The following is a 12,626-nucleotide window of genomic DNA, read 5'->3' as shown; positions in this document are numbered from 1 at the left end:
TCTGTTCTGTGAGTGAGGCCAGTAACAGACATCAAAAGTGCCTCAAAGCACTTTCTGTGTGTACTGCCCTTTAGGATGGAGGCAGAAACCTCATTCAATTCATTTTCAGTGCCATTTTGGTCTAATATATAATCTTCAGTATATATTTTTTCATTCAGACAGTGTCCTTTGTTTTTAATCAGCTGCCTGTGATGCAGTCTTTGCACTGGGTGCATTTCAGAGGTCCATTCACAACCTTGCCCTCACCTCTCCTCCTGTGAAGTGGCCAAGCAGCCTGAGTGTATTTACGGACCACCTCACACCATGAAACTGCTCACACAGCATTTGCAATGATAAAGAAAAATGAAAATGACACTGCAGTCTTTACTTTTCTGTTTGGCCAAGCTGATTCATAACATATTGATGTGTTTGTTTAGTTTTTTTCCTACTTATATCCAGCATCCCATTTATCTTGGTCAATTGTTGTCTCTCAACAGTTTTGAATTTAAAAGTAAATTCTGAGTCTCTCTCTTCTGAAACTGGCTCTTCCTTTGTCTCCTTGCCTCCTCAGTGCCAGCAGCGTTGACCCTTGACCCCATCACAGCCCACCAAAGACTGATCCTCTCAGATGACTGCACCATCGTGGCCTACGGGAATCTCCATCCGCAGCCGCTGCAGGACTCGCCGCGCCGCTTTGATGTGGAGGTGTCTGTTCTGGGTGCAGAGGGCTTTGCCTCAGGTGTCCATTACTGGGAAGTTATGGTGTCGGAGAAAACCCAATGGATGATCGGTGTGGCCAATGAGACAGTCAGTCGCAAGGGCAGCATCCAGATCCAGCCCAGTCGCGGCTTCTACTGCATCGTCATGCACGACGGGAACCAGTACAGTGCCTGCACCGAGCCCTGGACCCGTCTCAACGTCAAGAGCAAGCTGGAGAAGGTGGGGGTGTACCTGGACTACCCGAAAGGCCTGCTCATCTTCTACAACGCAGACGATATGTCCTGGCTCTACACCTACCGAGAGAAATTCCCCACCAAGGTCTTCCCCTATTTCAGCCCTGGCCAGAGCCACGCTAACGGCAAGAACGTGCAGCCTTTGCGAATCAACACTGTACGCCTTTAAGAGCTACACACATCTGTGGTTGTGATTGTCCTGACAGATGAATCCATCATAGGTGAATTCACAGGACTTTAAGAAAAAAATTAAAGAATTCAGTTAAAAAATGTTTAATAGGGTGTTTGAAATGTTCATTTCTTTCAGTTCGGTGTTAAGAATTGTGCTTGATGTTGCTCTTGAAACCTGTGCTGTTATTTTTTGTGACTTGAAACCACCATAAGATAATGGCCTGCACTTGAGCCTCATTCCACATCTTTCATTGAAAAGATGACACTAAATGGAGACAGAGGGACCCCTGGGCTCCCCTGGGGTCTGTGGCAGCGTGTTCAAAAAAAAAAAAAAAGTGATTCCCACTCTTAAAGTCTGTCCCAGGCCCACCTTGCACACTCCCAGGGGACACCACTCCTCTTATCAAGCTCCAGGCTTGTCAGACTTGACCTCCCCTCTCTGTCCAGGCAAGCAGGACACTGAAGACTGGTCACTTGTCTTCTCTGTGCTGTACAGTTGGCTTAGCTTTGTTTGTGGAATGTGATTGACAGCAGTCGGCTCTTTTTGTTCGGCCACGTTTTGAACTTGTCAAGTTTGTTGGTACTTTTTACTTCTATCTGACACCATGATCTTGGTTCCTCCTGTAAGATGCATCCACATCTGTCTGCTCAGTCTTCATCACCATAAGGAAAGCTCCTGGTCTATGTGCACCGATGATTCTGCACGTTACCTAAAACAAATTAAATCAATGAAAAAGTATTTCACAGGCTGCCCATTCCTATCCACTGCCCAGTCCTACCCATGCATGATAGGAAGGTCTGTTTAGAGATGGAGATTGTTAAGAAATATGCTGCTATTGATAGAGTAAGAATTTTGTATTTAGCATATCTAGGGTTAAAAGGATTGAGTCTCTCATCATGCTGGCTCATGTATAAGTTTCCCCTCTTTCCCCAAAACCACAAGTTATGCTACCCTTCAACATACTCTAAACCTGTGGGCTTTTTGCCCACTTTAATGTTGGATTCAAGTACATTTCTGCTTCGAGTCATGATGTTTCTCTTGGAATCAAAAGAATATAAAACCATGCTGTCTAAGCAGATAGCCACAAGAGGCAGAGGCCTCTGGTTGTAAAAGCATAAGTCTTCAGACGTGAAAATCTGAAAAGTTAAATAGTTAAATATTGCTCAAAAAATGCAAAAACTGTTCTCATTGATTTTAAGTCATATCATTTATGTAAATCATATGTAAGTCAGTTTGTATGTTTTAGGAAGTGTCAATTATCAAGGAAAATAGAGATGGATGAACGGACTTCAGGACAATTTATGTGATCCTGGCATTGCCATGGCTCCTGCTGTGTTACATAATGATGAAATCACTGATAATTCCTCTGAGGCTCAGTCATGTTTATTTCTTCGCCCCACGTGCCTCAAGTGCTCTTGTTTATCATTAGTTGCACACAAGTCCTGCGGAATCTGTTCTAAGAGGCTCTTGTCCTTCAGCCAAGTCCAGCATACTGAGGGATGTGTGTGTCTGTGGGTGAGCATGTTCATGGGTATGTTTTAGTGGCGGTCTTCAACTGTAATTTTTAAATCCAGCTTTGGTTGTGCTCGTTAAAGCCCATCAGGCCCTCAAAGCATACCCACTGCAGTGGCCAAAAGTGTTTATTACGAAATTGTTTGGAATCAGATAGAACTTAACAGATTTTTCTTTGGGAACTCTACAAATGAACAAAAAAAAAAAAAGATCACCTCACCCTTCCTTTTTCACTGTACATCTTTGCATTGTATATGTGTAGTCTGTGTTGTCCATTTAAAAGAAAATCAGGGCAGTGCCCTTGTTTTTGTAGGATCTGATTCCGGTATGTGCAGTATGATGCAAACTAGGGTCAAATTGTGAGCATCTCAAAATAATTCTTGGTGTTTGTTTTAACTTGCACAGATCTGCAGGAGCCTGTGAGTTGTTCAGAAGTTATCTGAGTAAAAGCAGGCACAGCTCCTTTTCAGTCAAATTTCTGGGGTTTACCCATTCAGTTTATCCGGATAACTTGGTGGGCTTGCTTTGTGAAAAATAATTTATTTATTAATGTGTGGTTTGGACAATCAGGACTGTATTCAGTGATTTAATCCTTTCAATCTATCTAATCATTATGTAAAATGTTCTTACAAAGTTAATCCCAACCTGCTGGGCTCATGCAGGTTAAAACAAATGTTCACATTTGACCCCAGTTTGCTGTGTTGCGGACCTCAATGCGGTCTGCTTCATTAAGACTTTCTGTTTGAATATTAAAGGAGATTATCGTGAGGGGATGTAGGGTTACTGGTAATGCTGATGATGCTAATGGTTAAAATGATTTTGATGGTGATGATGATGATATAACTATGACCCTTTTAATGATTATAATAATGATTGTGTCTTTTGATGATGGCCGCTGTGCACCCATCATTGTATGAACACACTCTAGTGTGCTTTTTGCTGCTGGAGGTTTGTGTGAAATGTTTTAATGTACAATAAATTACTGCGAAAATCAGACCGTCTCTGTAACTTTGTCCTGGTTTGGATGTGCATCAACATTGTACATCACCGATCCCATTTTCTTCTCTCCTATTTTCCATACAGAGTACTGTTCCAATATCAGAGCTCTCTCTTTCACAGATTTCTCAGATCTGTACACCACTCTGTGTGGAACTGACTGGAATCATTTTTATGTCAGTAACATGAACCAGAAATTGTTGCAGCACTATAAACTAAGTTAGTATGCTTGAATGAATGTAAAAAAGACTGTCATTGTCATTATGAAAGTAAAAAAAAAAAACTGTGCTTAGTGTTGATTAAAGAAGTTACATCTGATACCTGATCAATAATGTCATTTTTGGGGTCCTCCTTAAGTTTCCAACTTCTGTGTTGGAAACCTCCAAAGGGTTTTGAGCTAATTAACAATTTAAGGGAGACTGGGGGAAAAGTCATCCATCTGCTTTAGTTTTTCTTATCTTTGCTATTTTCTTGTAAAATACTGGATGCTAACTGGAAATCCCAACATGCTGATGTTTATCAGGTATAATGTTCACGTTCTTAGTTTAATGTGTTAGCATGCTAATATTTGCCAATTAGCAATAAAACAAAGAACAGCTGAGGCCGATGGGGGTGTCATTAGCTTTGCATGAAACAAAATATTGGACAAATGAAAACTTTGGCTTCCTGCTGACAGTAGAGGGGAGCGCCAAAGTCAACATACGTCTTCCTTTGGTGACCAGAAGTGTCTGTGCAATGTTTCAAGGTAATCCACCCAATAGTCACTGAGATAGCTCAGGCTGGACTAAAGTTGTGGACAGACTGATATTGCAGGGCTAAAAACAAGACGGTAAAAAGTAGTCTTTGCTTCAAATATTCTTAGGTCGTGATAATGTGGAACTTTTGACAAGTGGTCATGAGTTAACTTGCTTCATTTTAAAGGGTTACATGCTAAAAAAGTGGTTGAGAACCACTGCTGTAGATGAACTAATCAGCAGTTTACTTTAATACTGACATTGTTTGAACGTTTTAGTCTTTAGTCAAATATATCATATCACTTTGTGAATAAGAATATCAACATAGTTAAAACTGAAACATATCTGGGAGGCAGACAAATCCTACTTGAAGTATAGGAAAGCTTTGCCTCTGCTTGTCAGTTTGTACTCCAGTTCAGCAAGAGTGTAATGCCAAACATTTTAGTTGAGATGTGCCAAACACTCAGCTCTGCTAAGCTATCCAGCAGGGAAGTGGGAGGCTGTGCACGGTCTTTTATTACTGTTCCCTATTTTGGCATAGGCTGAGGCCCAGGCGTGTGACATGATGAATAAAAAAGATGTCTGCAGGAGTTCAGTGTTCCCTCACTGCGGGTGAGCCGCAGCTTTCAATAGGTCCTCTTCATTTGCCATCTGTGACGCATCTGAATGACTGGTTGTAAAACCGGAGAGAAGAAATCATACAGTTTAAAACCAGGATCGAAAGCGAACATCTGAGTCATACACTGCATCAGAAAGGCAGTGAGTTATGTTTTTTTTGTGTAACTTTGTACCCTGCTGCTTTATTAGTTCACACTCCAAAGCAATTGAGTCTTGTTGCATCATGATTACAGCTGTTCCATAACAAATTGTGCAGTTTGAAGCACTGTGCCATTTATTCACAGCAGACCCTCAGGACAAGCGGCTCCATATTCTCAGCTTTGATTCTGGGCACTTTTCTCAGCTCACTCCTCTCTGATAGGGACATTTTTATCCGAGGAGAAGGTGTCCATCCTGTAATAGACATTTTTACCTGAGGGGAAAGAGTCCATTAAAAAGTCACTGAGCTCTCCTTTGAGAGACCCATATCCGATTCCAGGCTGATGTGCCCTCCTGAGGCAAGAGTGTAACATTTTTAATCTTATAAGTGATGGAAAAAACAGACATGAAGGCTTACTTTTGTCATCAGCTGCAGCTATAATGCTGTTGGCATGAACAGATCTATCAGTCCTATTATTGTGCATGTTTTCAGGATTGCTGTATATATTATGTTAAATGTGACTTGAGGGAAATTGTTATAAACAGGAATAATTAAGACACGCATAAGTTTTTACCTCATTTCAGTGCTGAAACAATTAGTTGATTAATCCATTACACTACCAGTCAACAGTTTTTAAACACCCCTATTTTTCCAGCTCTTACTTAAATTCAGGCAGTTTAAGTGAATAACATTAATGGTACAAGGTAGAAAGAGTACTTGTTTAGGTCACCAAAAACTGATAAATTATGTAAATTTAATAGGAAACAGGCCTTTTTCAGAGATTAATAAATTGATTAATTTACAGCTTTCCTGCAGTTTAAATTATTCCTTGAAAGTTCATGCAAACGATCCCTACAGGTTAAAAACCCTCTGTCGCTACAAAGGCAGTGTTGGAACAAACTGTGTTACTACACCATCCAATACATTATTAGGATAATACTGTACTGCAGGAAGTAGTACTATATATTCCTGATAGAATAATGAGATAAAGTAACAACAGAAGACAGACTGGTTGGTCAGGGGTTCATCCTACAACAATATAAGGACCCAAACTGTAGAAGAAAAGAACCAGACGGTGGCTTCACTTGATGGAAGACCACTAAAGATAGAAATGAACATAACCTCTGAAAATCACATCTGCTGTGCAACTTAGGAATGTATGTATCGTATGAAAGTGGGACTCATCCCAACAAAACTGAAAGTGGGAAACTATATGCACAGAGTTGTAGGTGAATCAGAGGATTACTCATCTGGCTGGGAGCAGTTAAACCATTTGTGTGTTTGGAGTTAAAGCAATAAAACTGAACATGAGGAAGAAATTTATCTCAGCCATTGCACTGCCTTTTTAACCACTCACGGAGCATAGTTCCTGTGCTGAATAGTAACTGTTTCATGACTGAGGAAACTTACTAAGACATTTCCCCTTAATGTCATCATGCCCTCATTTAATATGAAATCCTCAAGACCACAGCACTCATTAGACTTGTCAGCAGAGCACGTCAGCTTGAAGTTATGAAGCAATTTGCCTTCAGATACATCAGGGCATTAACAGAGTGTGACTTAAAAAAGCATGAACACACACGCAGAGGAACGTGGTCTTCTTGTCAGTGTGTGCTGCGGTTGAAGTATTTGTCTGCACAGGCCTCTGCACTTTGAAAGAGGAGGTGAGCTGCAAGCCTCTGGCTCCATCAAAGGTAAAATAGCATAAGCAGAGGTCTTCTTTTGTTTTCTGAATCCCCTTTATTCCTCTCCTGTTACATCCTAAGGCTCATCTATAACACATTTTGGGAAGCTCAAGCTCAAGAGTGCCCTCTGGTGTTGACATCTGTGTACCTGCTTCCAGTTGGAGGACAGCACCTGTCAGCTTTGATGAGAGTGCATCAACAGAGTTGCTTTTGCACTTATTGAGACACTTTTTCTTTAATTGGTTGGGCAAAAATGAATTTGGGTGAGCTGTTATAATTTTGGCTACTTTTGTACCATTAGGGTGGTTTATAGCCACCAAAACCCCCTCTACCCACCAGATGTTTTCACACTGGGGTAGAGGGAGAAACATGAGTTAAAGACACTGTGTGAGGTGAAAGGGGCAGGTGCGTACCAGTGTCCAACAAACAACATGAAGTGAGTTATTTTAGTTTGGTTGGTAATCATCATATTCAATAGTTGTTGCAGCAGCAGCAGTGGCAAGTAGGCTTTTTTAAAACCCTTAGCACCTGATTGCTGTAAATTGTGTCAAAAATCAGACATAGATTAGTTAAATGTGAACAAACACACACACACATAATACACATATTTTTGGATTCAGTGTGATGTAAACTTTCTGATGATATCATTATTTCTGATATCCATCGCAGAAAAACATTCCTAACAGGCTTGGAAATCATTGAAAAAAGATCCTCCTTATAAGTGCAGAACCTGTCTGAGATACATCATGTTTTTAACTTTTCTTTATTGACTCCTGTCACTACATCCAAGAGTTCATAGCAAACAGGCACCACTAATGGCAAATTCAGCATGTTATTTTTTCAAATTGTAAAAAAGTATTTGCATAAAAAACTAAATCCATGACAACATTACACTTCCTGTTTCTTGTAAATACTACTGTACTCACATCTAAGCTCTTATTTGACAAAACAAATCAGAACAAAACAAAACCCTCTCCTACATTAAAATTAAAAACTGTCAATGTTTGGGCACATTCAAGTCTCTGATTGGACAACTCCGTCAAATCTGGCAACACTGCACATCAGTCCCTTTGCCTGATTTGTTACTTTCATTTCGTCCTGTTACAGAATGTGTATGTATCATCTTACATCAAAAAGAGTAGGAACCTTTCAAACACATCCTGTGACTTCAAAAATATTCTTATTTCCTTTTTTGAATCATATCAGTACAGGAAATATTAAGCTTCAGTCTGCAGCTGTTTGGCTGAGTTTATTCTGAATTATTATGAAGACTGGAAACGGGGGGGGGGGGGGGGGGGGGGGGGGCAGCTATTGTTATAGCTACAGCTAAATGATTGTTAACATTTCCATCAAGTCTGCAGTTGTAAATGTTAATAAGCTGTTCATAAATGGATTTAGGCCCACATACTCTGCAGCCCTTTTCCAGACCCTAAGAGGTCAAACAAACAATTGGAGAGGTCTCCCTAATGAACTAAAGACTGAAAAAGACAAGAGTTAGTTCTGTTTCACAAGTTTGAATTTGTACTTTTCTCTAATCTTTCTGAAATATTGGATCATCTGAGAGGTTTAGAAGATAAATGTCTCTTTAGTGAAACTGTTAACAACTTATAAATATGACAGGCAGGGCCTCAACCAGACACTGCTAATTTGTCTGAAGCCAAAAAGGCAGGAATCACTGATTTAATCTTTAACAAGACATTGTATTATATAAGCATATCCTGTTTTTTATGTGCAGTCCTAATCTGAAAAGTGACTAGTGCCTATTGCTGTCAGATAAATGCAGTGGAGTGGAAGAATTAAGTTTAAAGAACAGAGACAAAGCTACAAAGAAGGAAAACAAAAATCTGTTGTAGCTACACCCTCATGTCAGAATTTATTTATAGGTTATCTTATGCAGGGTTTATGACCAAATGAGATCAACTTTCAAAACACTGTTTGTCCACAGATTAGTCTTATTTAAATTGGAGAGGCTCACTGTGTAACCTATTGTGTAATGACAAACCACTGCATATCTTAAGGCTCTGAATAGTATAGGAAGGCCTTCCAGCCATCTGTTTCCGTCAGGTTTAGTGTCTTTCAACCAAGCACGCCTCAACCTGCCTCCTCAGCACCTTTCAGCAGTTCCCACATATTATTCCTTACATGTGAATAGCTGCTCAGAATTGCATATTTACACTCTATTCAAGCCAGTGTTGACAGATTGACCTGCTGTCTCCGCACATACAATATTAATCTGGTGATCCTGTTACAAATAGCCTCCAATCAGCGTCATTGAGAGAGGCAGATGTGTTGTTTGTGTTTGCTGCAGATGAAACTAAAGATCTGACACACAGCTCAAGTAGTGTCTCTATAGTCCTGATCAGAAGAATGTTCACACTGAGGTTCAGAGGCAGCACAAAAATGGAGAGCACACCCACGAACCCTATCATTACATTCACCCCCAGGCAGGGAAAACCCCACTGTCGCCACCCAAGCTGGCTCCTGTATTGTGAGTCCACGTGTTTCTCTGTGATAAATGTCAGAGGTATACCTCTCTTTGTCCTTTCTTGCTCCTGTCCTCCCCTCTCTGCAGGCAAACACCCGGGGGAGATGAGGACAAAGTCTCCATGGTGATCCGCCGACATCTGCACAATGTTCCAGGAATACGGTCTGTGAACGGTGCAGCTGCTCTCTGTTTTCCCTAGGTCAACACACTGTGCTGGCTCTGACATCGACATCTCAGGGTTCACAGGTTTGGAGGGTGTTGAGTGGGCTGCAGCTAAGTCTTGCCAGGAATTGTAACTGTTATTGTTAACTCCATGTTTCACTTGGTGCATCCCCTCCAAATGTGCAGGGGCCCCGTGTCGTCTGTACAAGCCGGTGCTCATGGTTAGGAGGAGCAGGAGTAGGGAGAGGAAGGCCATGCCCCAGCAGGGATTCACAGCACTGGGCATTGGGCTGAACAGGTTGGGCAAACATCTGATGAGGGAGTTGGTTGTGTGCAAGCAGGTAGCAGCCCACTCTTCCTCCAGCTTCCATCGCCACCTGACATTCAGGGCGACGACAACCCACACTGACAGGCAGCAGAGGTAGCCGACAAGGTGAGACGACCCCTTGTCTTTGTCTTTATCTGGATTGTTGCTGTCCTTGTCCACAGTTACCTCCCCAATATAACAATGCTGTCCGTCAGTGTCCACCGTTTGGCTCACGGCCCTGTGAGTGACGACAAAGTGTGGCCACAGCAGTCCGGTCAGTGTCTCCACAGCAATCAGAGGTGTGATCAGGAGTAACACAGCACCATATGTGTGGCTGAGAAACAGCAGGAAGCGCAGGGCAATGACATCACCTGGTGTGGTCAGTTCAGTCAGCCATGGCTCAAAGATACAAAGGAAACTCAGGAAAACTGTGGGAAAAACAAAGCAAAGCATCAGTGAGGTTAGGTGACTCTGGCTGGATTGGATTAGGTACATGGAAAGACTGTAGAGTAGCTTAGCTAATTTGAAAAAGTAGAAATTAAAGGGGTGATCCAGCTATTTACTGTTGCACAACTAAAAGATGAGTTCGGGGACTCCTCAGAGACAGATTAGATAAAGTAAATCAGAAAATCAATCAAAATCAGAGCAGCAGGGGCCAGGATATCCTGACCTTTACTCTGGATTTGTAACACTGGATCCTACAATTCCCATAATGCAACTTATTGATAAATCTGTAAATTATTTTCTTGTTTGGTCTGTAAGAACTAAGATCGTGATAGTGATAAATACCCGTCACAATCTCCTAAAGCCAAAAGGGAAATTTTGAAATTGCTTGTTTGGTCCAGCCAACACCCCACAACCCATATATTACTTAGTTTAATTAGTTCATTCATTCCTTCACTATTACATAAGACAAAAAAAGGATATCCTCACAACTGAGAAGTTGGAGCTAGAAGTGCTTAGATTTAGTGAAATAACTTGCAGTCATTTTGTTGCTGTCCATCGTCATCCAATTTAAAATCCATTTAGATGCAGTGGAGAAAAGTTTCTAAGCACAGTTTAATACTCACCTCCTTTATTTAACAGTTACTGGGTGCTTTGATTTTACATGCAAAACATGTAATCATCTTATGAAATATGATGCAATATCCTATATTAAAGGCCCTGCATACCCAGACAGAGTTGATGATGTTAATTAGACCCACACAGGATGGAGTTGTGCAGCTACGGTAGGATTTACACGAGGTCACCATATACTCATAAGAAAGATAAAGTTAGAACTTGTCTCACAACAGAACTCACAAAAAGCCCCAAAATTCCACAAAAAAAAAGAAAACACATCTTGCAGGACAAAATAATAACATGTGTGCACAAATTAAATACAGACATAAAATAAAAAAATATATCTTGTATTAGGCTCCATAATTTAAAAATCTGAAAAGGGCCATTCTGCATAATGAGTGCTTTTACTTTGATATCTTAACTATGTTTTACTGACAATGCTTAATGTACTTAAGTTCAAGTAAAATTGTAAATGCAGAGTTTGTACTTGTAGCAAAGTATTTTTACATTGTGGTGTTGCTACATTTTACTTAAGCACAGGATCTGGTGGCAGATTCCTTCCATCACTGTTCAAATGTGGACATTTTTAATTTGACATGTGGTGTTAACAGAGCTACGGTATATATATAGAGCACTATTGTGTACTATATATACTCTGATTATGTCTTGATACTCACCTGTGACTAGGAAGTCGGTGAAGATCAAAAGGCAGCAGCAACAGAAGCTGACAGGACTGTAGGAAGCAGTCAGTGAGGGCAGGAAGAGAAGGCTGCATACTAATTTACATGCACACAACACTGCCGCTCCCTCCAACACCCCATCCATGGCTAAAACAACATAACGCATACACATGTCAATATATTGAAAAACTGGTTTTCTTTTTGCCTCAGGGGGAGGACCTCAGGAATTTCAGACACTCTGACACAACAACAACAACAGTTGAAATTATTTCTATAGCTTCTGGAAAATTTTATAAACTCAAATAAATGTTCTACATGACTATTCCACTTTGAGTGAATGTTTCTGCCCCATGGTTGGAGATCAATATTTTGTTGTGTACATTAGTAGTGAACCCTGGACTAGACAAAAATGAGGAAACTCAGGAAGAAGTTCAACTGTCAACTCTGTCAGTGTGCATTATATTTGAAGTCATTAAAAAAATTATATTTAACACCAGAATTGAAAAAACAAGTGCCACTAAACTTCTTCGTAATGTGAGCACACATGCTAATTTACAGCTGACTTGCATGTACAGACTGGGTTGCTTTGACCAGACTGTAAATATGTCCCCCTCCTGACCATGATACTGTACAGTCAGACTGCTTCAACCTGTCAAAAATATTTCCATTGTCTCTATCACATGGTGATCGTGGAGAATTCAAACTACATGTAGGATAGAAATGCAAGTCTAGAACAAAAACAGCTTTGAAGTTCATAAGGTCTTACCTGTGCTTGCAGGAGCCTTCAGAGCGGCATGTCAATATGAGCTTCAAATGCTTCATCCGCTTTCTTCACACCCCCCCCTTTGCTCCGCCCTCTTGAAGGGGAGGGGGGGGATAATGACCTTCCTCCTCCCTCTTGCCTCTCCCCTCCTGTGCTCCCTGCACCTGGCCTATGTGGAGGTGAGAGAAACATGCGCGTCTCAGAGGGTGTGCCACTGTTTGTATGACAAGGAAACCAGTCTAACAACTAAATAACTAGCAGCGAGATATGCTAAGGTAAATGTCAGTGTGTGTGTGTGTGTGTGTGTGTGTGTGTGTGTGTGTGTGTGTGTGTGTGTGTGTGTGTGTGTGTGTGTGTGTGTGTGTGTGTGCCCTTGCTT

The 12,626-nt window shown here is 41.0% G+C and overlaps 2 protein-coding genes across 2 annotated transcripts in view; one reads left to right on the top strand and one right to left on the bottom strand.

Moving 5' to 3' along the window:
• Positions 1 to 3,610, top strand: part of trim62.1 (tripartite motif containing 62, tandem duplicate 1) — a 32,999-nt gene extending 29,389 nt beyond the window's left edge. The window contains exon 6 of the mRNA XM_071493536.1: positions 551 to 3,610. Within this exon, the coding sequence (XP_071349637.1) occupies positions 551 to 1,101 (551 nt within the window). The 3' untranslated portion in view covers positions 1,102 to 3,610. The remainder of the gene's footprint in view (positions 1 to 550) is intronic.
• A 3,925-nt stretch (positions 3,611 to 7,535) lies between these two features.
• Positions 7,536 to 12,346, bottom strand: LOC139630977 (uncharacterized). The gene is made up of 3 exons (XM_071494883.1): positions 12,251 to 12,346; positions 11,482 to 11,631; positions 7,536 to 10,170 (listed from the first exon to the last, which is right to left on the bottom strand). The coding sequence occupies exons 2-3, from the start codon at positions 11,627 to 11,629 to the stop codon at positions 9,017 to 9,019; spliced, it is 1,302 nt and encodes a 433-aa protein (XP_071350984.1). The 5' UTR covers positions 11,630 to 11,631; positions 12,251 to 12,346; the 3' UTR covers positions 7,536 to 9,016.
• Positions 12,347 to 12,626: the final 280 nt, after the last annotated feature.

This window comes from Trachinotus anak, unplaced genomic scaffold (assembly GCF_046630095.1).
Source record: "Trachinotus anak isolate AG129_WGS33_773 ecotype Australia unplaced genomic scaffold, CSIRO_AGI_Tana_v1 ptg000013l, whole genome shotgun sequence".
NCBI lineage: Eukaryota > Metazoa > Chordata > Actinopteri > Carangiformes > Carangidae > Trachinotus > Trachinotus anak.
This window is presented reverse-complemented; position numbering and strand designations above follow the sequence as displayed.